The 22,387-nt window shown below is 51.1% G+C and overlaps 8 protein-coding genes across 8 annotated transcripts; 4 read left to right on the top strand and 4 right to left on the bottom strand.

Annotated features, from left to right (window-relative positions):
* Nucleotides 1–588: 588 nt before the first annotated feature.
* On the bottom strand, nt 589–2,457 carry ISF_06627 (Zinc finger, C2H2; the record flags this gene model as incomplete). The annotated part of the gene is made up of 2 exons (XM_018850231.1): nt 589–1,718; nt 1,776–2,457. 2 exons carry the CDS (start codon nt 2,455–2,457, stop codon nt 589–591), a joined length of 1,812 nt encoding a protein of 603 aa, XP_018702719.1.
* Nucleotides 2,458–4,360: 1,903 nt separating this feature from the next.
* On the bottom strand, nt 4,361–4,749 carry ISF_06626 (Histone H4; the record flags this gene model as incomplete). Its single annotated transcript, XM_018850230.1, has 2 exons — nt 4,361–4,662; nt 4,740–4,749. 2 exons carry the CDS (start codon nt 4,747–4,749, stop codon nt 4,361–4,363), a joined length of 312 nt encoding a protein of 103 aa, XP_018702718.1.
* A 1,535-nt stretch (nt 4,750–6,284) lies between these two features.
* Nucleotides 6,285–6,748, top strand: ISF_06625 (histone H3; the record flags this gene model as incomplete). Its single annotated transcript, XM_018850229.1, has 2 exons — nt 6,285–6,497; nt 6,551–6,748. 2 exons carry the CDS (start codon nt 6,285–6,287, stop codon nt 6,746–6,748), a joined length of 411 nt encoding a protein of 136 aa, XP_018702717.1.
* Nucleotides 6,749–7,257: 509 nt separating this feature from the next.
* ISF_06624 (Thioredoxin-like fold protein) lies at nt 7,258–7,641 on the bottom strand (the record flags this gene model as incomplete). Its single annotated transcript, XM_018850228.1, has 1 exon — nt 7,258–7,641. The coding sequence occupies one exon, from the start codon at nt 7,639–7,641 to the stop codon at nt 7,258–7,260; it is 384 nt and encodes a 127-aa protein (XP_018702716.1).
* A 1,210-nt stretch (nt 7,642–8,851) lies between these two features.
* ISF_06623 (U4/U6 small nuclear ribonucleoprotein) lies at nt 8,852–10,362 on the top strand (the record flags this gene model as incomplete). The annotated part of the gene is made up of 2 exons (XM_018850227.1): nt 8,852–9,707; nt 9,761–10,362. The coding sequence occupies 2 exons, from the start codon at nt 8,852–8,854 to the stop codon at nt 10,360–10,362; spliced, it is 1,458 nt and encodes a 485-aa protein (XP_018702715.1).
* Nucleotides 10,363–12,762: 2,400 nt separating this feature from the next.
* On the top strand, nt 12,763–14,319 carry ISF_06622 (DDHD domain protein; the record flags this gene model as incomplete). Its single annotated transcript, XM_018850226.1, has 2 exons — nt 12,763–14,129; nt 14,184–14,319. 2 exons carry the CDS (start codon nt 12,763–12,765, stop codon nt 14,317–14,319), a joined length of 1,503 nt encoding a protein of 500 aa, XP_018702714.1.
* A 221-nt stretch (nt 14,320–14,540) lies between these two features.
* Nucleotides 14,541–17,418, bottom strand: ISF_06621 (DNA helicase (DNA repair), Rad3 type; the record flags this gene model as incomplete). The annotated part of the gene is made up of 7 exons (XM_018850225.1): nt 14,541–15,902; nt 16,021–16,049; nt 16,106–16,436; nt 16,494–16,921; nt 16,982–17,113; nt 17,202–17,221; nt 17,276–17,418. 7 exons carry the CDS (start codon nt 17,416–17,418, stop codon nt 14,541–14,543), a joined length of 2,445 nt encoding a protein of 814 aa, XP_018702713.1.
* A 2,397-nt stretch (nt 17,419–19,815) lies between these two features.
* ISF_06620 (hypothetical protein) lies at nt 19,816–21,639 on the top strand (the record flags this gene model as incomplete). The annotated part of the gene is made up of 1 exon (XM_018850224.1): nt 19,816–21,639. One exon carries the CDS (start codon nt 19,816–19,818, stop codon nt 21,637–21,639), a length of 1,824 nt encoding a protein of 607 aa, XP_018702712.1.
* Nucleotides 21,640–22,387: the final 748 nt, after the last annotated feature.

Here is a 22,387-nt window from a genome sequence, read left to right as displayed (position 1 = left end):
CCAACTATAACGTATACCGAATGTTATATCCAATTAAAAAAAGGTAAAAGGAACCGGATAAGAAGAAAAAGTAGTGGCAGTTTCGTAATGACACAATTAAAAATTTTGCTGTCGCTGATGCATGATATTTGGCAAGGCGAGACCGAAAAAACAGGGTCAACCGTGTGATCTGCTTGTTTCCCTCCCTTGCTTGTCGCATGCGAATATGTGATAAATCCTGACTGGGAGAGGGGCTGTAAAGTCTGCGGCTGCACGATGATGCCAGTACTAGAACGCAGACGCAACGGCTTGATTTCAAGTGGCCGAATGCAAAATGACTTGCGCCGCGGTGATGTCAGCCCACCAATGGCTTGACGAAAGAGTGACGTCAGCGGTCTGGATCGGCAAGGACCCTGCAGCCAGACAGGGCCAGGAGCCCCATAAGCTTTGCACTGGTTGGCTCGATGGCCCAGACCGTGTGCAGGTGAGCCCCACAGCAAGACAAAGGGTTCAGAGTGACACACACGCCCCCTCCCCCTCCGCATCCGCTCATCAGGGAACGGGTGACCCAAAGGAACCAACCAGCCAGGCTGCGTGCCATCATCGTCATCAGACCATTCGTCTGCGATGCTTTCCAGGAAGCTCTGCCTCAGGATGACACACACGGTAATGTCTGGTGAGTGCGTCAGCTCGGCTGAATGTCTTTTCAACCGTGCAAAGATCGCACTGGACTTTGTGTTTCCGCTCGTTGTGGATGGTATCTTCGTGGCGCGTCAAATCGTATGGTCGGGAGAAAATGGTACTACACGGCTTGCCAGTGCTGGGGTTAATGCGATCGCAGCGGTGCGGGCCGGCTTGAGTGTTCAGCACAGGGGCCGCCATGCTGTTTTCTTGTGGTCTCAAGCCGCCAACATTCTGCGACTGACGGTGTCCCTCGCGTTTGTGCTTCTGAAGCTGGACAGGCGTGTCGAATCGTAGAGTACAACCATGATACGTGCATGTGTACGTTCCGCTGTCTGCCCCAACCCGAGATGGTCGGTGGTCGCTCGCAGCCGTCTTCGCATCGGAGGTGCTGCTACCAGATGATCCCAGTCTTGGAGGTGGCGTAATTTCCTTGATTTCCTGCGCGCGCGAAACGAAAGGATACTGTTGAGGTATCCTGGTCTCGACTGGAATATCGGTGTAGTGCCTTTGGCTGCCATGCGTCTCCAGCGCTGATGGAAGCTGGACATGACTGGCGTCAGCATCTTGTGTCATAGTTTTGCCATAGGCGTCGAAGTCGAAGCTGTTTGAGCTCTCTGGGAACAGGGAGAAGCTGGGTTCACCGTCAACAGCAGTGAACTCTATCATTGCGTCCTGAGGCGAAATGGTTTTTGGAGTCTCGGGCTCGATACCGCTGCCTGTTTGCGTGCCCATAAGACCTGGATTGCCGCCGTGCCCCATGTTTTGCGCGTTTCCAAGTGGCGTGCCTAGTTCCTGCAATTGGGGCGGAGCATACGGCGAGGTGGCTTGAAATGGTGAGAGGCCGCGGGACGCCGTGGAAGCCGGCGAGTAAGCGGCATTGAGGTGGTGGCTATTCGCGGCGTTCAGACGTTGGCTGAAAACTTGGTTGTTCGTCGTACTGGCATTCACAGGATGCGCAGGCGATGATGACGTGATGGCGAAGCCCGGATTGTAAAGCTCGTCACCATACACGTCCGTCATGGTGCGGTCAAGCTTGGGGATGTTTCCGTACGCCGCTGCATACCAAAATTGTGAGTTATGATCAGATATGGGGAGGTCTGTAACGCGCATACCTCTTCTGCGATCAGCGTGGTCAATGTCGCCCATGCCAGGCGTTGATGGCGAGTCTCCAGCAATAGAACTAGTCACAGAAGCTGGGTGAGAGCGACCAAGGACATGGTTCAATTCGGGGGCTGGCAGCAGTGAGCGATCAAACCGAGGACGGTTCATGTGCCCTGGCAGCGCCGCAGGATAGGCCATGTCTGGACTGGCAGCGTCAAAGTGCTGGTATCCAGAGAAGGTATCCATGGGCTTGGCGAACTGATGATAGGCTGCCGAGTTGTGAAGATTTGTATCGTTATTGTACATTTCGCAGAATAGCTCCGTCGCCGAATCACTAATGGCGATTCGCGGATTGGAAATAGTCTGTGTAAAAGGCGATGCCGGTCCAACTGAGCCAAGAGACGACAGCGAGGATTCTCTCTGGTGTGAACGCCGGCCCAGGTTGGGCGTGAACTGGGGAATCGCGCCTGTTGAGTCGGATTGCATATGCGAATAGTTGTGGGAGTCGCGGAGTGCAGAATCGAGCGCTTCGGGTGAGAAGTCTATCGAGGCCCAACTGTCGTAATCGAGGTCTTGAGCCAGTGAGGTTGGTTCTGCTTGCAAGGCGGCGAGGTACTGTTGGGAAAGGTTGAGGTATGGTACGCTCCTTTGCGAGTCTGAGATGCGATCTGTAGTTGTTGAGGGCGATGTCATGGTGTTGTAGATGGAAGTTTAAGGGCAGGGGCGTGGGTGGCAAATTCGTAGCAGATGACTCTTTTATAGAAATTGTAATAGCATACGTAGGTAAGTAGGGGGTGTGTGATCCAGGTTGCGCTGATGTGTATTGAGCGAAGCCCGTCGATGAGATCGAGTTCGCCCGAAAGGGTGCGGCCGACGTACTTTTCGTCGTTCCCGGCACAGAACAATACCGACCATGCCGGTTTGCAAAAGTCCTAACACCGGGAACTAGTTTATTAATATTCAGAGCATGCGCTGAGCTGCATCTCCGGGGATTATAGCTAGTCGCTTCTAGCACCTTCGCCAAATTTTCGGTGGCTACGTACATATGCCCAGTTGTGACTTACTACGACAGACTCCGGCATTTTACACGGACACCAGTTACTTTTGTCAGCAATTAGAGCCCATGTAAATTCACCAGCTTGCGCAGGAAATCCAGAAACCAGTGACACTCGTCTCCAGCTCCTCCCTCGGGCCTCTGCAGAGTACGTAGCTTGTAACTTGGTCGGCAAGTATCTGGGCATGTCACTAGTGCCAAATCCAGCCGAGCAGGCCTTATGGAAAAAATTTATCAGCCACAATGGCTGGAAAGTTCCAAGGTTACATCGATGCCAAGATATCTAAGCCACACCCTCAGCTAGTATGACAAACCAAGGTCACATGACACTTTCATGTGACTAAGTATGGAATTATGATGGTTGGACGCGGACGTAGGCCTCCTGTGCCTCCTACGCAAACTCCAGCCCTGCCATCTGAGTACCTTACCTCAGGTACTAAATAACCTTCGCGTGTTGCTACTGTCGCGTAACGTGTTAAAAGGTCGCAATTTTGCACGTCCTGGCTGTAGATTCGGGATGCATCTAGGCCTATGGAAGCCTTGTCTAATCATCTGCTAATGCTGTCGTAATTCTGCATGATGCGTAAATTTTTTTTCCGTCTTTGTGCTGGAGTAACGTGGTCAGTTCCAGAAAGCAGCAGATCTCGGTTTTGCCGGGCCCTGCAATCGCCGTGTTTCGGACGGAGCGTCAGCGGCCAATAAAAGGCCCTGCAGTGCTGTGCTCAGCCACAGCTATCCAGTGCCTACTCCGTTGACGCTGCATTTGGGTACCCTTGGTCATGCAGGTTGAAAATTCGGACGGCGTACGCTTCATGTCCTCGGGCGGCCTTGACGCTGTTTTCCTCTGCCACAATCAGGTACTCTGGGTTAATATCTTCCTCTTCCTATCCGCACCAGCGGCTTGACGCGGATCATGGCCTACCTCGGCGCCCCTCATACCCAAAATGTAGGACCCCACCTCTTCTTCCTTGCTACTCCGAGCACTCGCGGCACGCCGCCTGGGCGGTTGTTAATTCCGCAAGTTTTAGTGCCGATATCGTGAGGCTTTCTGGAAGCCCTGGATGCCGCTTCCTTTACAGGCTGCTGTATCCTTTTGGGGATACACGGAGCTGCTGACGACCTGTGACTGTTCTTGTCTGCTTTCCGTCAGCCTCGCTTGCCAGGAAGCTGACGTACGTACGGAGTAGTCTGTAGCGCCGACGTGATTGCAGCTGACCTTTCTGGGCTGTCTACCCACCACTGAGCGCGCCTTGCCTATGCTTCTTTGCTCATTTGCGGGAGTGTATGCCCTTGCGGGATGTCCAAGCCCGCACTTCCCGGGCGTTGTTGACAATTACGGGGACTGGACGCGTTTACGATGCGACTCGTGTAGATCAAAATTGCCTCTCGGGCTTGTTTCCTATTACCCTGAAATGTAACCCACCGTTTCCCCTATGGTACAGAACACCCAAAAACATGAACCAATTCCGTAATCATGAAACACCCCGTATGCGATACGCCGCACATGGACCAGAATTTGCAATGAAAATGACAACATCACGCTTAACCACCGAAGCCGTATAGAGTGCGACCTTGGCGCTTGAGTGCGTACACGACGTCGAGGGAAGTGACGGTCTTGCGCTTGGCGTGCTCAGTGTATGTGACGGCATCGCGGATGACGCCCTCGAGGAACGTCTTGAGGACATTGCGAGTTTCCTCGTATATCATGGCGGAGATACGCTTGACACCGCCACGGCGGGCGAGGCGTCTGATTGCGGGCTTGGTGATGCCCTGGATGTTGTCACGGAGAATCTTGCGGTGACGCTTGGCGCCGCCCTTTCCAAGACCCTTGCCGCCCTTGCCGCCTGTGATTGTTTATGTTAGATAAGTGTTTATGACCATGCACTCGGCGAGGGGGGGGGGGGGGGGGGTCAAAACTCACGTCCAGTCATTGTGATAGGTGGTGTGTATGGAAATGTGTATGTGAGATGGGAGGATAAATTGCGCTAAGTCGGCGGTTGATAAGAAACGTGAGAGAGGCAGAACGGTGGCAGCCAGGCAGCTTAAGTACAGGTGGGCCAGATCACAGATCAGTTGTGGTGCAGAACTCTGACTAGCTACTTTAAGACGATAAAACGCGTCGACACAGGGGCAAACGCCGCATCAGCTGTCGTAAAATAAACAACAAGAAAAATGCGGCATTAGAAAATGAGCCACGGTGGGTCCGTACCTATTTTTGCATTTATTTGATTGGACCTCTACCAATAGCCTGCCTTTGGGGTGGTCTGAGGACTTGCTTACTTGTTTCGCCTAGGCGAGGTCCAGCGGCTCAACGGGCGCCAGTTTGATCGATCTCGCTTTCTTGACTCCATGATCGATGTTGCTGGGCTGTCCGCCATTCAGGTTACACCTATGTGGCCGAACGTAGTTGCCATCGTAGTATGCAGTTATCTCTTAGTATTGCCCGCATCTACCTTCTACCTATTCCATGCAGCGGCCCTTGTCTCCGAACCTCCACGGCACACGGCAATGTCGATACCACCATGTCGACACAACCTCTCATCACTCAAGGCTTGCTACTTGTCAAAGTTCACCCAGATATATCAACTGGCACACGAGGATGGTATACAGTAACTACGCAACTCTCTCTACAGTATACCATTGACATTACAGGTTTTGTGCCAGAAGCAGCAGAAACTGACATAATGTAGTGAACTGCAGGGTAGGTGACGCCGAAGCCAGCAAAGCAAAGTAATTGGGGTAGACTCCTGGCAGTGCCACCACTAAGGCTGAAGCATCAAGCAACGTACTATCCTAACAGCATGCGGCAGAGTTAGAGCCAGCTAACTAGCACATTAACCAGTAGTACCAAGAGAAAATGTATGGGCGGTAGTTGCCTAACACCAAGGGTGTGGGCATGCACCCCAGCCAAAGAACCAATGACGCGCTATGTATGAGCCAGGTAGGCGCCCGGTGTTTACCTACGGACGGCCAAAAGCATAAACCAGGCAGAGGCACATAGGGCAGCCATAACAAGCACGATCCATTGCAGCGGCGAAGTCTGACATGTATGACTCGACATCCATTTACTATTGGAATATTGGGCAACTCTTCGTGACTCCCCAACAATATTGCAGCAAATAGCCGTGACGCATGTTTTGAATGACTACCAGGCCTTGCCTAACTAGGAAAGCGTTGTCACTCTTTTCTCAATAGCAGCGCCTTATTACCCACCTATTTTTTAATGGCTCCCTGTTTTTTTTGGCACGCAGGAATAGCATTTTTCAAGCACCCAATTAATTCGATCAGTCGCGCACGGTCCCCACACCGCGTTGCCTCAGATCAGCCGCCCCAGTTGTGGCCAGCTAGCCACAGGTATTAAAAGGCTCCCCCCGCCTCCAAGGTTCCCGGCTTTTCCCTCCTGCATCAGACACCCACTTGTTGAGCAACACCCCACAAACTTCCTCATCTCTCAACATCATCTACAATGGCTCGCACCAAGCAGACCGCCCGCAAGTCCACTGGTGGCAAGGCTCCTCGCAAACAGCTTGCCTCCAAGGCTGCCCGCAAGAGCGCCCCCTCCACCGGTGGCGTCAAGAAGCCTCACCGCTATAAGCCTGGTACCGTCGCTCTCCGTGAGATTCGTCGCTACCAGAAGTCCACCGAGCTCCTGATCCGCAAGCTCCCCTTCCAGCGCCTGGTAAGCACACACAACCAGGACAGACAACATCGTCAAACACTAACAGCCACCAGGTCCGTGAAATCGCCCAGGACTTTAAGAGCGACCTCCGCTTCCAGTCTTCCGCCATCGGCGCCCTCCAGGAGTCCGTCGAGTCCTACCTCGTCTCTCTCTTTGAGGACACCAACCTGTGTGCCATCCACGCCAAGCGTGTCACCATCCAGCCCAAGGACATTCAGCTTGCCCGTCGCCTCCGCGGTGAGCGCAACTAAGGAAGGGGTCATGGGTGAACAGATTACGACATTGCTTTGATACGATGGGAATCATGGATTTTAGGGGGTTAATCATGGCGTTACTATGAGAACTTGCTTTTTACCGTTGGGATGTATATTAAGCCACGGGCAGCCGGTGAAAGCTGCGGGACTTCAATGGACTTTGCCTCAAATGACCACAAGCAATATGCGCACCGGTGACGAGTAGCACATACGCAGTCCGCGTAGAGCCAGAGCAGCGCCGTTTGCGCGCTACACGCCCTGACGCGTGGCCAAACAATCGCGTCGCGATCAGAACCAGTGTGTACGGCGACGTTGTGGGAACCCATGAGTTAACCTGCGAGTTTGTGCAAAAAACAAATCCACCAGCACTCACTCCGGACGTTATGACAGACGTCTCAAACCAAGTATTGATTTTTTTTTTTACTACAAGTAGCGAATAAACATAGGTTGCTAGTATCCTCGCAATCCACCAGCGATACAAGTTGTCTCTGAGAAACTGACTGTCGTTACAACGCAGCCTTCCAGCCTGGCGTAGCTGGCTGCGGTAGTCCGAGAAAGTTTGCGACCTGGCATAAATGGTCAACTCCCCAGAAGGATTGCTTTTGGCCTTGGCTGTTTGTGCAGACCATCCAAGGAATGCCAAAGGCGCCGTCCTGGAATGCGTTCTCTGTGTTCCGGAGCAGAGCTGATTTGGCTTCCTTCCCAGCCATCTCAGCCACGGTTGCGGCATCACTTGTCCCCAACACGTGACGCAAAATCGGCATAAAAACGTTCGGGCTGTAGGTTTCCTCGTGTCTCTTCCAGAAGCCCTCGTAGATTACATCAAAAGCCTTGAGCAACCGAGCCTGGTTGCTGCCGTCCAGTTCCTGGATCGCGACGAGGTGCCTCATTACGGAAAGTGTTCTTGGTGGGAAATTTGGTGGGAAATCGTCCTTGATCGGGATATTAAACGTGCGCGCCCATAACTGTCGATTCTGGTTGATCCAGTCCTTCTTGTCTACCGCCGTGCGTGTTAATAGCCTACCCATAGATAGGTATAAACCTGCGTTGCCTACACCGCAGAACTCGTTACGCACTTGTGATCGAGATCGGAGCAGCATTGTTGCATAGATTCATCAGACCTCCGAGAAGTATTGGCACGTACTTCACTTCGCATTTCGCGAAGGCAGTATCATGCTAGCGACAGTGTAAGCAGAGGCGATACAAGTAACGATGCGGACACCGCGGATACGGCGGATACGGCGGTGGTGCACATACCCGCAGGAGGTGATAAGCCATATAAGCGAACGGGCTCACAGCATCAAGATAGATGGTAATTTTCGGAGACGCCATCACTGCAAAAAACAAGTCCAGTGTGCATAAATCAGATACTGCAGTTGATGGATATTCCTAGTTGCTTGCGCCCTATGCCAACCGGCTCCTCGGCATTTAGTAAGGGATAGCTTGTGGTCCTTTTAGCTACATCGCACTGCGGGGTAACATTTGCACTGTCAGGTCGCTTCGAGTGCCTCGGGAACCGCATTTGCTGGCTCATGGTTGAAGAGCCTGATATGAAATGTCGGCGGCAGCAATAGGTAGGCAAAGGAACTTGCAAATTGCTTATAGCATCACAGCCCGAATTCCTGAGCCTTCAGCGTCATAGGCCGAAGCTGAAGCAATAGCTATCCCAACACTGTCCTACTGTCCTGCTGTTCACGCAAGCAAGACTAAAAAGAACCATGTCATCCCAAAGAACGGAGAGCACACAGAGCCCCTGCCCTGCCCCTATCAGCTCGAACCCTTTCAGTTCTGCAGTTAAAGCCCGATTGAGGACGAAGCTTTTCGTGCTAGAGTTGCAGCCTTTTGCAGTGGAGCGTACCTGACCCACTAGACAGCCATGCTCTTCGCGCCTCAAAATTCTGGCGACGTAGAACATCTCATTTGAGTACCTTTGTTCTATCACCGCACACTTATTTCTGCACAATTAATCCTGTTACCGTTAGCAAACGAAATCAAGATGCGCATGCGACCGATATAATCACAACCGATCTTACATCGAAAGCGACAAATACAAACTCAACTATCAAACTGACGAGGCAAGAAAGACACGGGGCGCAAATCATGGAGAGCCAGTCGAAGTCACCAGGCCTCGGCCCGCACAATGATTCTTCTTCCAGAATACATAAAACGGAGTCAGCCGCCGACCGTTTGGCTGCGCTTAAAGCTCGAGTTGCGGCTGCGACCGCGACTAGCAAGGCGAAAGGTGGTTTAAACGTTGGTCTCCATCCGGCTCTTGAAGACCTGGCATCATGGAAGCCTCAAAACAAGGGACAGAACTCAACAAACACGGCAAGGAACATGCCTTACGGCTCTAAGGGACCGACTGCGTCTACACTCAAAAGCAAAGCGGAGTTCAGTGACGGTCAGCGGAATCCGTACATTGACGAATCTGCGGTCGCTCAGCCCTCCAGCTCTCGAAATCGTGAACCTAGGCGCCTAGTATTCAACCAAAAGGGCAAATACATTCAACAGGCCAACGCCCTCAGGCGACAAGAGGCGCTTGAGGCGATGAAGAAGCGCATCGCGGAGCAGACAAGAAAGACCGGCATGGATGAGGATCTGGATACCGAGAAGAAGTTCCTCGTTGAAGAGCCGCCTCTTGTAGAGTGGTGGGATGAAGGGCTCATAGACGGGGACTCCTACGATGCAATCGAGCACGCCGACAAATTAAAACTCGTTTCACCGGACAGTATCGTCACGGAATATATCCAGCACCCGATTGCGCTCGAGCCGCCGCAAGATCGCTTGGCACCCGCACCGAAGCCCATGTATCTCACATCCAAGGAGCAAGCCAAAATAAGACGGCAACGGCGAATGGCGGAAGGGAAGGAGATGCAGGCGAAGATCAGGCTAGGTCTAGTGCCGGCACCCCCCCCTAAAGTGAAAAAGGGTAACCTCATGCGCGTTCTTGGGGATGGTATGTTTGCGAGTTTAAAGCTAGTTGATATTCAATTACTAACTATGCACCAGTGGCCGTGAAAGATCCTACCGCAGTAGAAGCTCGCGTAAATCGAGAAATCGCTGAGCGCCATCAGAAGCATGTCGACACCAACGAAGAACGACAATTAACAAAAGACCAAAAACACGAGAAGTTGGCCGCGAATCAGCAGAAGGATGCCGAAAGGGGCATTTATGTGCTAGTCTTGAAGATAAATAGCCTGGCAAACGGGCAGCACCGCTACAAGATCGGTGTCAACGCAGAGCAGCTTTCTCTGACTGGAATCTGCATTATGCACCCGAAATTCAACCTGTTGGTCGTCGAGGGCGGCTCTTGGGCGATCAACAAGTACAAGAAACTCATGCTCAATCGGATTGATTGGACTGACAATGCGCCATCTCGAGACAGGGATGGGAAAAATGCCACGCGAGAGTGGCTCCTGGCAGAAGATGCAAAGGGTGAACTGAAAGATATGTCGCTCAATCGATGTACGCTGGTATTTGAAGGTGAACAGAAAGCCCGCGGTTTCCGCAAATGGGGTAGTAAGGTATGCGAAACAGATGCAGAGGCCCGTGATGCTTTGTCTCGAGCTAAACTGGAGAGTTTCTGGACATTGGCGAAAGGGATGGCGTAATGCTTCCCGCACCCTGTTTGTCTCTCAACGGGGCTGTATCGGCTATATTGGTTATGTTGATTGTTTTATCCTGTCTATCTTACTTATTAAACCCGTGTGAATACCATTTCAGTTGTTCGAATTGGCTTTTCAAGCAGTCTTGTTGCCGGCCGTTCGAGGACATGTTTTTCGTGTTCCTTGCACAAGCTGTATGTAGTTTAAACTTTTCGTGTGTTATTCGTCATCATTGACCCGACTCATTAGAGAACGTGAAGAGGTATATCGCCTTGCTACCAACTCTCTTCGAGCAGCTACCGGATCTCTTTGAGCATCCATCTTCGTCTTTGTAGATATTCATAAGCTGGTCGGTCAGTGGTGCTTCTTCTCTGATCCATATACTGTGTAGCGAGGTTTCTATCAGGCGTCACGCCTGAGTCATCCCCCTGGTCCAAGACGTATACATCTTATTCCGTCGTATCGTTCATAACACTTTCGCCATATTCGCCGTCGTGCTGTCCGAAGTTCTTTCGTGCAGGGTAGCGGCCGGCCCAACCACTTCAGAGCCTTGGTCTCACCACTGGCCTACTATGTACTATGTACCTACTGCTAAGTACCCATGGAGGTAGGCTAGTACGTATGTACATACGTCCGTACCTCGCAAGGAGCTGCACCAACCACGTCAACTCAGCCCTGATTATGTCGGACACCAGGTGCATGAGGGCTCGATTTATGTCTGCCTAGACTGGCCACAACAATACCTTCCAACTACATGCAACCGATAGCTGCCATTAACTCCTCACATGGCAGCATCGACGCAGCCGTCAGCTCCTTAATAGCTGACCAATATCGACGATCGACGCAATGGTGCTCGTGGAGCACACCTTCGATGCTACATGTCGGCAGACCCCCGTCAACCTCCCCGAGAGGACTGGAGGGATGCCGCCGATAAAGGCGCAATTCTTCTACTCCTCGTCGATACCGATAGACGATCCACTCTCCGCGAGCGCGCACACAGCAACCACGGACCTTAGAAAATACAAGGAGTTACTGCGACCTTTCGGCCGAGGAGATAACAATGCGCTGGAAACGGCATGGCTATCACTATCTACCGCTGAACGCCGTAGTCGACACGAGACCCTGCGCGCTGAACTACCGAACAATGGGCGACCGGTCGAATACGAGGCAGAGTCACGCGAGGAACTCGTGCAGAGAGTAGCCCAGAAGCACGCGAAAGTCCACAGGGGAGCTCGTCGCGAGCAAGATGCTTCAACTCGCGTTACACACAGCACATTTGAGACCCAAGAGTCACAAGACGGGCTATGCTGCATTGAACTGCTAGAAGAGATAGACCACCAACTTCAGAAAACAACATGTTCGCTTGCGAGAGCTGTTGACCCGACACTATGTCCGGAGGCTATTGCGAAAGACATATCGGCTCTTGTGCTCCGTCGGCAATTAAATCGGGACGACGAAGGATGGTCCTCTGCACGTCCTTGGCAAAAAGAAACCAGTCATAAGCATCCCGGAGTCGTCAGTACCGGCGCATCCTCACAGCCTTCAGCCCCAAAGCAGATTCGTGTCGACACCATAAATAGTACTGGAATTAGCCAGTACAACCGGTTGTCCTGGTCGGGAGTAGAGCCCGAATATCGCATGCGATCAGATTCTCAGTTATCCGACCGTCTAAATAGGACGAATGATGCCCCGAGGAACTCAGTACCGCACGACGGAATCACGGGGAAACCCTTTGCTAGAGTCGATGATCCAGAGTCTGACTCCGACTCTGCGGGATCTCCAAAAGTTCACGGTGTGCGCTCAGCCGACGGTGCACGAAGCCGGCAGGCGCAGGATTGGCCTCAAACTCAAACCGATGGCCAACAAGAAACTGCGCAGCCAATACGGGACTTCAAGCACTCACTCGCAAGCAATTCCGAAACAAAAGAGCCCAAAATAGCGCAAGTTACCGTTGGCCTATCCAGATTACACTTGGTGGACCTACCTGCCCTTCAAATGAAGCCAATTTACTGGTCACCCGTGAATGATATCGCAGTTGTCACCAGATCAACATGGTTTTACAGGCAAGTCTCCGCGTTCCGCTTTGGCTTTTCGAGAATAGTCCCCTAACAGCTGAGAAGGGATACAATGCTGCCCGTATCGACGGCGGTGGCGAATCAGTTGGAGGCTGGATATCAAGAACTGAAGCCGTGGACAGGCACTTGGACGGAGGAATTGGAATGCGCTCTTCAAGTTGGGGCAGCTGGCGAAGAGAAAGTCTCACACCAACTCTGGCCAAAGCACCACCGGCCACTCAATGGATCTACCTTGATGGATTTTGAACCACTCATATCGTCTGACTTGTTCTGCGCGGCAAGGTGCTTTCAGGGTGATGCTGCCGCTAATGGCTCCTTACACTCGCTCAATATGGAGAGACCTCTCCCAAATCGCCCGTTCGCGAGCTATCAAGTCATCTACAAAGATCGCAAGACGGCATTCCTATTGAAGCCCACTCTGGCGCCATCCTCATACCATGGCCGACGCCCCATTGCAAAGATCCTGCGAGGGCTCACTGTGGGATTGCCCGTTGTCCGAGGCTTTGATCGGCGCTCCTGGAATCGGCACCACAACCCTCAAAAGACCGCTGTAGTAGCAGAAGAAGCACCTGCGGTTGATGCCCAAGATGAAGAAGTCACGACGGATTGTCTTGCTTGCACAGCAGAGAAGGACCGTGGACAAATCACAGACCTTGTATTGGTTGCCCATGGTATCGGCCAAAAAATTGCAGAGAGGGTAGAAAGTTATCATTTCACGCATGCTATCAATAGCTTCCGGCGAGCTGTCAACATTGAGCTTGGCAACCCGATGATCAAAAATGTTCTTCGCGCAGATCAGAATGGCTTCATGATACTGCCACTGAACTGGAGAGTTGGGCTATCGTTTGATAGCCCTGATGAGGCACAAAAAGGGGCCGAGGATATGGTTGGGGCTTTTGATTTGAAAGACATCGAGCCCAACACTATACCGGCGATCCGAAGCATGATTTCCGACGTTATGTTTGACATTCCATTTTACATGTCCCACCACAAGAGCAAAATGATCACGGCCTTAGTTCGCGAAGCTAACCGCGTCTATAGACTATGGTGTCGAAATAACCCGGGATTCTCTGATAGAGGCAGAGTTCACTTGATTGCGCATTCTCTGGGTAGTGTTATGGCGGTCGATATTCTATCTCGGCAGCCCACCAACGTTCCGAGACTGAATTTCGCCATGCCAACGGATCGAGGTGGCCAACATTTTGAATTCAACACAACGAACCTGTTCTTGGCAGGTAGCCCGGCTGGATTTTTTTTACTGCTAGAAAAAGGCACGCTTATCCCTCGCCGCGGTCGGCGAAAACCAGGTGCCGACAACGGCGATATCACCGCAAAGGACGTGGTCGGGGAAGCCGGAACATTTGGCTGCTTAGCGGTAGACAACGTGTACAACATCCTGGCTAAGGAGGACCCGATTGCTTACTTGTTGACCGGAGCAGTGGACCCCTCATATGCATCCAGCCTTAAAGTTGCCTATGTACCAAGTGTGCAACCATCGTTGATGAGTACTGTTCGAGATGCCATCAGGCAGGTAATCCCGGGCTTGACGCCGGAGCCAGATCCGCTTGCTGTCGAACCTGAACGACCAACGACAGCTCGCATGCCCTCTCAACTGGAGCTAGAGATTCACAATTTTACAAGAGAAGAGATCGTGGAGAAGAAGGCATACCTGCTCAATGATAACGGCCAGATCGATTGGTTCCTGCGTTCGTCCGGAGGTCCTCTCGAGATACAGTACTTGAACATGCTTAGCGCGCACACAAGTTACTGGACAAACCAGGACTTCATTCGATTGGTGTGTTTGGAGATTGGTCGCAAGCCAGGACGCAGCCACACATTCCCAGCCATGAGAGCGATCAAAAACACGAAGCAGGATGGTAAGAAGTAGTACGATTCTTTGCCATGCATCAACCATCATGTTTTTTACTTGATTTCATCTCCGAGCGGCTGCTTCTATTCTTAATATACATCTGTTGCTGCGATTCAAATACGCCACCTAGCCTAGTGAAGGGAATAATAATACGGCGACGGCCAAAGATGGATTGAATACCTGTGAGATGTCGCGCATACGCCACACAGCGTGTTGCTATGGACGCGGATGATAGAAATTTAGAAGCCTTCAAGCTCCATCATATCTTGATCCAAGTCGTCATCATCGAATTCGTAGCCACCATTGTTGCCTTGCATGGCCGCCAATTGTGCCGCCTTGATCGCTGCCGCCTCCTCTGCCTTGCGAGCTTCTTCACGGTCCAGCGCAGCCTTGCGTACCAGGTCCTCGTAGCCCCATGTGCTGATGCCCTCTTGATCTTTGGCGCGAAAAGGCTGCGCCATTGTCTTCAAGAAGCGCCGGGCACTACTGACGGCCATGTCTGTGCTGAGATTAACATCGACATCCATTAGACCCTGGTTAATCCACTTCGGCAGCTGTGGACGCTTCTTTTGGAACCGCCTGTCGGCAAGTACCATGATCCCGTAGTCGTCTTTGCCACGCAAAACTCGCCCCAAACACTGGGCAGCATGCCGCATCGCGTCAAACGACAAGAAGTCATTCTCCTTGATGCGATATGTTTCCCGCAGAAATTCCAGTCTTGCCTTGAGAATTCGCGATTCGGTGTACTGGAAGGGAACCCCGATGCACAACACGGTGCGTCCGTATTGGTGATCGAAATCGATGCCTTCGGAAACCTTTCCACGCGCGACACAGAGCAAAATGGCACCTCTTCCATTGCAGCATGCTGTTCTGTAAGTCTCCAAGGCTAGAGATGTTTCTTGTGCATCTGGTGTCTCGACCAAAATCAGTTTGTACTTCCACACCTCGTCAAGTATGCCCATTCCCTGCCACATGCTGATGATGGATTCCATGTACAAGTATGAGGGGAAGAAGACGACTAGCCCGTCCGGTGTGATTTTAGCGAATTCTGTCAGTAGATTTCCGTAGTTTCGAACCACGCTTGGCTCATTTCGCACTTGAAAGCTTGTCGAAATTGAAGCTTGGTCGCTACCTCTTGTCACAATCATTGGCAGGAAGGAGCGACGAGCAAGTGTCATGCTGTAAGACTCTTGGATAACAGTGGAAAAGTCAAGCATTTTTGGATACATCTCCAGAGGTGAGATAGTGCCAGAGGTAATAATGACTGAGTAGAAGCGATCAAAAACTGGCCGAATGGCGATAGCTGCATCAAGACAGGTGAAGTGGAGGATTGGATTCGGAACTTCTGCCGTATCTGATTCGTATGGTTCCAGAATTAATAAAAACCCCTTTTCATAGGTTGCGACTAGCGTGGCAAACGTCGCAACCTCTTGAAGAGGTTGATAGTCTTCTATGTTGGTGAGCTCTAGGGTCCTGACGAGCGAAGTCAGACGCTCGGCACAGAAGCCAAGAGGCTTCTTTTCGATAAATGTGTGCTCTTTCAAATGCGCAAGAAAGGACGGCGGAGTCTCTGAGATGACCTGACGAACTTTCATCCGGGTCTATTTTATGATTAGTGGTTGGAATGTGGTTCGCAAGTAGGGTACCTGCCTTCAAATACTCGATGAAGCGCTGCAAAAAGGAGACAAAATGTTCTGCTCTACGAATACTGCCCGGAACCGCTTCTTTCAGGAGTTCATCAGGAAGTACTGGAACCCCCAACAGTTAGCTTATCTGTGCCAGAAACAAAGTGCTTGGACCATACCTGGATTTGCCATGAAAGCGTCTTCCTGTCTGGCTTCGTCGGCCTCTCTTAGGCCTTGAACGAGCTTTTCATATTCATTTTGCAATTGCTCTTGATCCGTTTCGCGCATGTCTGAGATTTTTTGCTTGAGATTTTGAGCGCCTCGTGTTGCGCGTCGTAGTGACTCTTCCGTGATATCGGTACTCAGTGATTCGATGCATACGTTATCGATGTTGTGTGCTTCATCGAAGACGACAATGCAGTCTTTGGAAAAGTCTTTGGAGACACGCTCTGCAATCTTCGGGTCTAGGAGGTAATGGTAGGAGAAAATGACAACATTGCAATACTGCATCTAGAACAAAAAAAGTGAGTATGCACAGACAGTTCATTGGCTAGCTGAGACACGTACCATACGACGGGCGGTGAAGTATGGGCATTGTTTATTCTCTTCTCCATAGCGTAGTAGGCCATCAAAAGTCCAAACCCCGTTTGGGATGAGATTGTGTGCTTCGAGTAAGTCGAGATTCTGCCGAAGAGTAAGCAAAGGACAGCAAGACATGGGACGACGGGAGTAGATACGGACATCATGGTAAACGCATAGGTCTACGTCTTCGCCGCGTTCCTTCTTTTCCTTGACGAAGCCTGCTGTCAAGCTTCGACATCGAGAGTCAACGACGGATCCGCTCTTCTCGCGCTTGACAGAAGGATGAAGACACAAGTTCTTCCTGCTGGTTAGGCCGAGGCCTCGGAAGTCTTCTTCGTAGCCCAACTGTTCTGTGCGGTACTTCATCAAAGCTTCTAACTCCATCAGCGCCTTTTCGATTTCGGACATGGTACCTGTAGATAGTATGTAAGAACACTGAAACATGGTATTTTCTCAAGGGGCTTTATACGGACGAGAGCAATAGATGAGTTTTCGCTTCTCCGGCATGAATTGCTGGTAAGCGACGATAAGAGACAGAAGCGATACTGTCTTGCCTGTGCCAGAAGGCATTTCCAGTACGCAGTGGCCGCCCGCATCGAGAGTCTCTGTGGTGCGAAGGTTAGCCAATTGGCTTTGAACGTAGTAGTGCGTAGGTGGTTGGTCAAGATTCGGTGCATGACGTGGAGAACGTACTCTTCAAATCACACATATAACTGAGGCAGGGTTAGTGAAATTGGGTCGAGTGATATGCAATGACTTTGACGTACGAATATTGCTCTATAGTGATGAGTCGTGTCAGCGTACTGGAGGGCGCATGGGAAAGCTGAGTTCGACAAACCTGGGTAAATTCTCGGGTAGGGGAAGAGAACAGGAAGGTCCCTAGCTTGGTTAATACACCCCCAAGGATCATGATGATATGGGAAAGTCGATTTACCCAATGAAGAACTTCATTTTGGCGGCCTTTACCGCAGAATGCGGGTTGAAGTCGAACTGCAGAATCGCAAGCAGCTGAAGAATCACGTTTGATCCTGGGTGACGTGAAGACTGCTGAAAGAGCACGCCAGCGGTCGCGAAATCACGTGACTATAACCACTGTCGCTCTGCATTGATCAACGGCGCAGTAAGAAAAGGGGAGAGAAATTCAACGGCAGTTTTTATTTGAGTGCTGGTTTATCGGTGCTGCAGAGACTTCTCTTGCAATAAGACTATGGGTTTCATATTCAAGTGCTGGTGGTGGTGGACCAATGTTTGAGTTGACCAACCTTACATATGCAGCCACAATGAGGAGAATCGCCCTGATTTTGCAAGCTGTCAAGACCTTTGACCGTGGCCAAAAGCTAATAGTTTCGCGCAAATTTTTGGAATGCAATTGGACTGTTTGGTCATTATTATGTTGAGTTGGTGACGTGTGTCTGTTGATTGACATGGTTTTGGGAACACGAGACGAGGGCGTTTACCTTATAAGGACTTGAGCCTAAAGCTGAGGTACGTACATACATGTACACAGCTTAGTACCTACCTACCTACAAGTACCTTACCTAGTTACCTATGTATGTACCTATGTATGTACCTTGTACTAAAAGTAAGGGACGGGCCCACCAGTGCTCATGTGCCCTGGACCCTGTTGTAATTGCCTGGGTTTTTGGGCAAGTAATGTTGTTGGTAGAACTACTTATGATTTAGGTAGCCATATTTCTACTTAAATCAGGACGTGTTGTGCTTAATCTTATCCGTGCTTTGCATCTCCATCATTCCCGGCGCAAACTCTCGAGGCACACGACCACCATTAGTCGAGGTGACCTGCACGGTTGGTGTTAGTACTTACCTTACTTGGTCGGTACAGGTAGCTTGGTCCAGCGATCGGCATGTACAATGTACAGCCTGTTCACTCGTTGCCATTTTTAGACAAGCGCTTGGGCGTAGCGATTCCGCCTTCCTTGCACGAAGTGATGATATGAACCGGGAGGATGTTGGAGCGTTGGATGGTTGTCAGATTGCTTCGTAGCCATGAAAGCGGGCAGATGATTGTATGGCCTGGGGGGGATTCCCTGCATGTGAATTGATTGCCGGAAATGCACGACGTACATGACAATATTGGCAGCATCAAAGTTTGGCTTCCCTGATAGTACCAGAGGTCAAGCATGACGGCTCATCTTGACCCCGCCTTGCGATGGCGGCCGCTATCACGCACTAATAAAACGCTCTTCGCCCACCACCCTGATGCAGGCCTGCACGCCAAGTGCGACCTTTTGCTTAGGTTCATTGGCCCATTTGCACATCTTCCATCCCACCCTTGCCGCCATCACGCTTGGGAAACCGGGGGAGGGGGTCTTGTGGCCGGTCGGTGGCTGCGTTATCACCCAATCCACGCCGTTGAACAGCCCAACTTTTTTTCTTTTGTCGGGTCTTGCCTGTGTCCCTGTCAACTTGTCGTGGTCTGTGTGTGCGTTGCCTGCCTCCTCGACTCGTTGTTTTAACCTTGCCCGCTTGTTGCTGGCTGGTCTGGCCTCGCTCCAAGCCGCTGCCTTCAAACCTACCCATGTACCTACTAGTTATGGTAGCCTACCTACCTACCTAACTACCTAACAAACTCCAAACCTTCTACCCATCACAAGGTCATCCCCATTCTCTCTCGCCCTCTGTCTCTCTCTTGCCCTCTTCTCTTCTCCCCCGCCCTCTTGTTGTCAACCTTTCAACCACGGCTATTATTTCACCTCTTTTGTCGCCTGCCATCTGCCCTGCCCATCTTTGACATTCTCAGCTACCGCTCTTTCCGCTCACCCCCCCCAGCATCATTGCCCAATTCTAGATTCCAAGGTTGCCTGCTTGCTGCCATTTGACCGCCGGCCGTATCTCGCCTATACCTACATTCAATATCGCCAGCCATACGGCGCATACCCTTCGGTAGCTCGCAATAGACGTCTTAGGACTTCGTTCAGCCCGTCATATTTTCTGTTCAATCGGCAGCACCTGGCTTTCTTTCTGTACGTGCAATGTAATGCTTGGCGCGTGCCCTCGACCTACCACAAGCGACTCCTCACAGCCATCGCATATGCTGACATTTCCAAGTCGTCGCCGCGCAAAAATTCGGAGCCTCTTAAGGACGTTAGGTGTATTTGTTATACCACACATGTTTTGTTGCGCGAGCGCAAGCAATCATATCTCTTCGTATGTTCTTATTCTAACAGGGGTCTGCATGCCTCTAACCATTGCATATTAGACCCTGATTATTGATTCAATTCGACTTGGCTGCGAACAAACATTTATACGACCATACCCGTATTCAGTATAACGTCAAAACGGACAGATGGCCACTATTGCCGTACCGAGACCTATCCCTCCTCACCGTCCTTCCTCAACAATCGACGTTGACGCTGACACAATCACCCCGCCACCATCTCTTGAATCAACTGTGCCGAGTGCCTCGCCACAACATGCCGCTCTACCCAACAAGCATATCCCCGCATGCCCTACAGGCCCTGCCAAGTATACCGACCTAGATACACCTCCGCCCTCTCCAGGAAGCGCACATGATTTCTGCCAAACATCCCTTTTGTATCCCCCGGACAACTACACCAAGACCGTGGCTGGGCCTCTAGCGATATACGAGATCGTTGCATCGCAAGTTGCTGAAGCCCTAGATTACGCTGCTGGTCAGTCTCTTCCTGCACCATCTGGCGTCTTCCCATGGCTACACGGTTTGCATCCTCTCAACCACATGCAACAAACATTCTTTACAGGTCGTCGGGGATCAATTCTCAAGCCCCCCTCCAGTCTCAGAGCAATCACCCTTGTGAAGGCTGATGGCGATCTTACCAAAAGTCGTCTCAAAGGCGCCATCAGTCCTCGCGAAATTATCGAATATCGGTCTCCGGCTGAGTTCATAAATGCCGACCCTGAGAATGGCTTCTCGGTGCGTAATTTTCAGATTCAGGTCGCAAAAATGGCCCTTGTGTCTGATATTATCGTTTACGGCGAAGACATTCCCGAAACCAGGCGAATGGCCTGGAACATTGCTGCGGCGCAGAAGAGATGGAAAGAGCAGAACGATATCCACGCTGATGGCATCCAAGACTATAATTGCTTTGTTTGTATCTGCCCCTTTCCTGACTTTGAGCAGCATCATGGCAATCTCGTTGCACTTGATGCCGCGGGTTGTCTAACCGGCCAAGTCCTGGACTTGGTTCACCAGGAGCGCAGAGAGATGTGGGATATGACCATCGCATCTGAGATATCTCACAATGTTTACATGGGACCGACCCCGGAGCCGGGTAGTTTGGAGGAGCAGCGGTTTGACATCCTGATTGAATGCAGTGACCTCGGTAAAATGAACCCTGAGTCTCTGAAGCGGGTGGCTCTATGCTCCACGGACAAAGTGCCCGTGGTATTTCACGAGTTTCCGTCTTCTGGGAGTATTCTCCCTCCCACATATTCCCAGACAGAAGCTGATGGCATTCTGAGCACTTGCAAATGGCTGTATCATATTTCTCATGGCACGCTTCCTGACACCGAGGTCATGGGAAGGCAAGATGGATACGAAGCATCAAATTCTGATCAAGAAAACGAGAGCAACCAATTGCGGCCTCGCAAAATCCTGATCCACTGCGCTGATGGCTATACCGAATCCAGCATGCTTGGGATAGCATATTACAGCTATAGCTCTGGGCTTCCAGTCCCAGATGCATGGTTGAACCTACACAAGACGAAACGCCGCAACTTTTTTGCCTATCCTACTGACGTTGCTCTCCTGAGGGCCATTTCCCCTCGCCTCCTCTGCGAATCACCACAATGCAAAGATAAAGATACCAGCGAGCTTATGGACCTGGTGAAGAGTGAGCCCACTTGGTTCTGTAGCCTGGACGGCTCACTGCCTAGCCGTATCCTCGATTATCTATATCTCGGAAATCTCGGCCACGCCAACAATCCATCTCTCTTAAAAGACATGGGAATTGGTCAAGTTCTTTCCGTCGGCGAGACTGCTACTTGGCGCGAAGGAGACTTAGAGGAATGGGGGGAGGAGAACATTTGCGTTGTCCAAGGAGTGCAGGACAACGGCATTGACACATTGACAGATGAGTTTCAGAGATGCCTTGACTTTATCGGTAAGCGTCGAGGGGCGACTTGGATATAATGATGGTATTGCCTAACTCATTGTGTAAAACAGATCGCGGGAAACAACTGGGCACGGCAACTTTGGTCCACTGCCGCGTCGGCGTTTCGCGAAGCGCAACCATCTGCATTGCTGAGGTTATGCGCGTCCTTGGGCTATCCTTCCCACGAGCATATTGCTTTGTGAGAGCCCGGCGGCTGAATGTCATCATACAGCCGCACCTACGGTTTGCATATGAGTTGCTACAGTGGGAGCAAGCCCTTTTGCAGACTGACGATGACCGAGAAACGTTCAGGCGAGAGCTTGAATGGGCCGAGATAACGCGAGAAATTGCGCTAATGAACCGCCCGTATTCACGATAGAGAGAAAAGGGAAGTAGTATGAAGTCTGCCGTTGTATTGTGATTACTTTGATGGGTAAGAGCGTCATCTGCATTGCGTGTGGCGAATGAGTTCCAGCTACGGCGTACGGCATGGATGATGGGGAACATTAAGATAACCCTACAAAATAATGATTACGAAGACAGGTTGGTTTATGGATTATGACAGGAGTTTCATTTTTTATGCTTTTGACGGAAAAATCGCAAAGCCTGAGTAGCAGCGATCTTGGGATGGGTTGTCCTTGCTTGCTTGAATGCTTTCCATGATCTTGGGTGTTATCGCCAATGCACTACAATTATACGATATTTTAGGCTCATTTATGTAGCTTTTGAAGTTTATTTCATTTTGTGCTTTTAAATACGGATTTGGGGTAGTTCTCAGACGGTGTT

Source organism: Cordyceps fumosorosea (assembly GCF_001636725.1).
Source record: "Cordyceps fumosorosea ARSEF 2679 chromosome Unknown scaffold_17, whole genome shotgun sequence".
In the NCBI taxonomy this organism is placed as follows: Eukaryota; Fungi; Ascomycota; class Sordariomycetes; order Hypocreales; family Cordycipitaceae; genus Cordyceps; species Cordyceps fumosorosea.
Note: the sequence above shows the minus strand (reverse complement) of the source record. Positions and strands in the feature narration are given on the sequence as shown.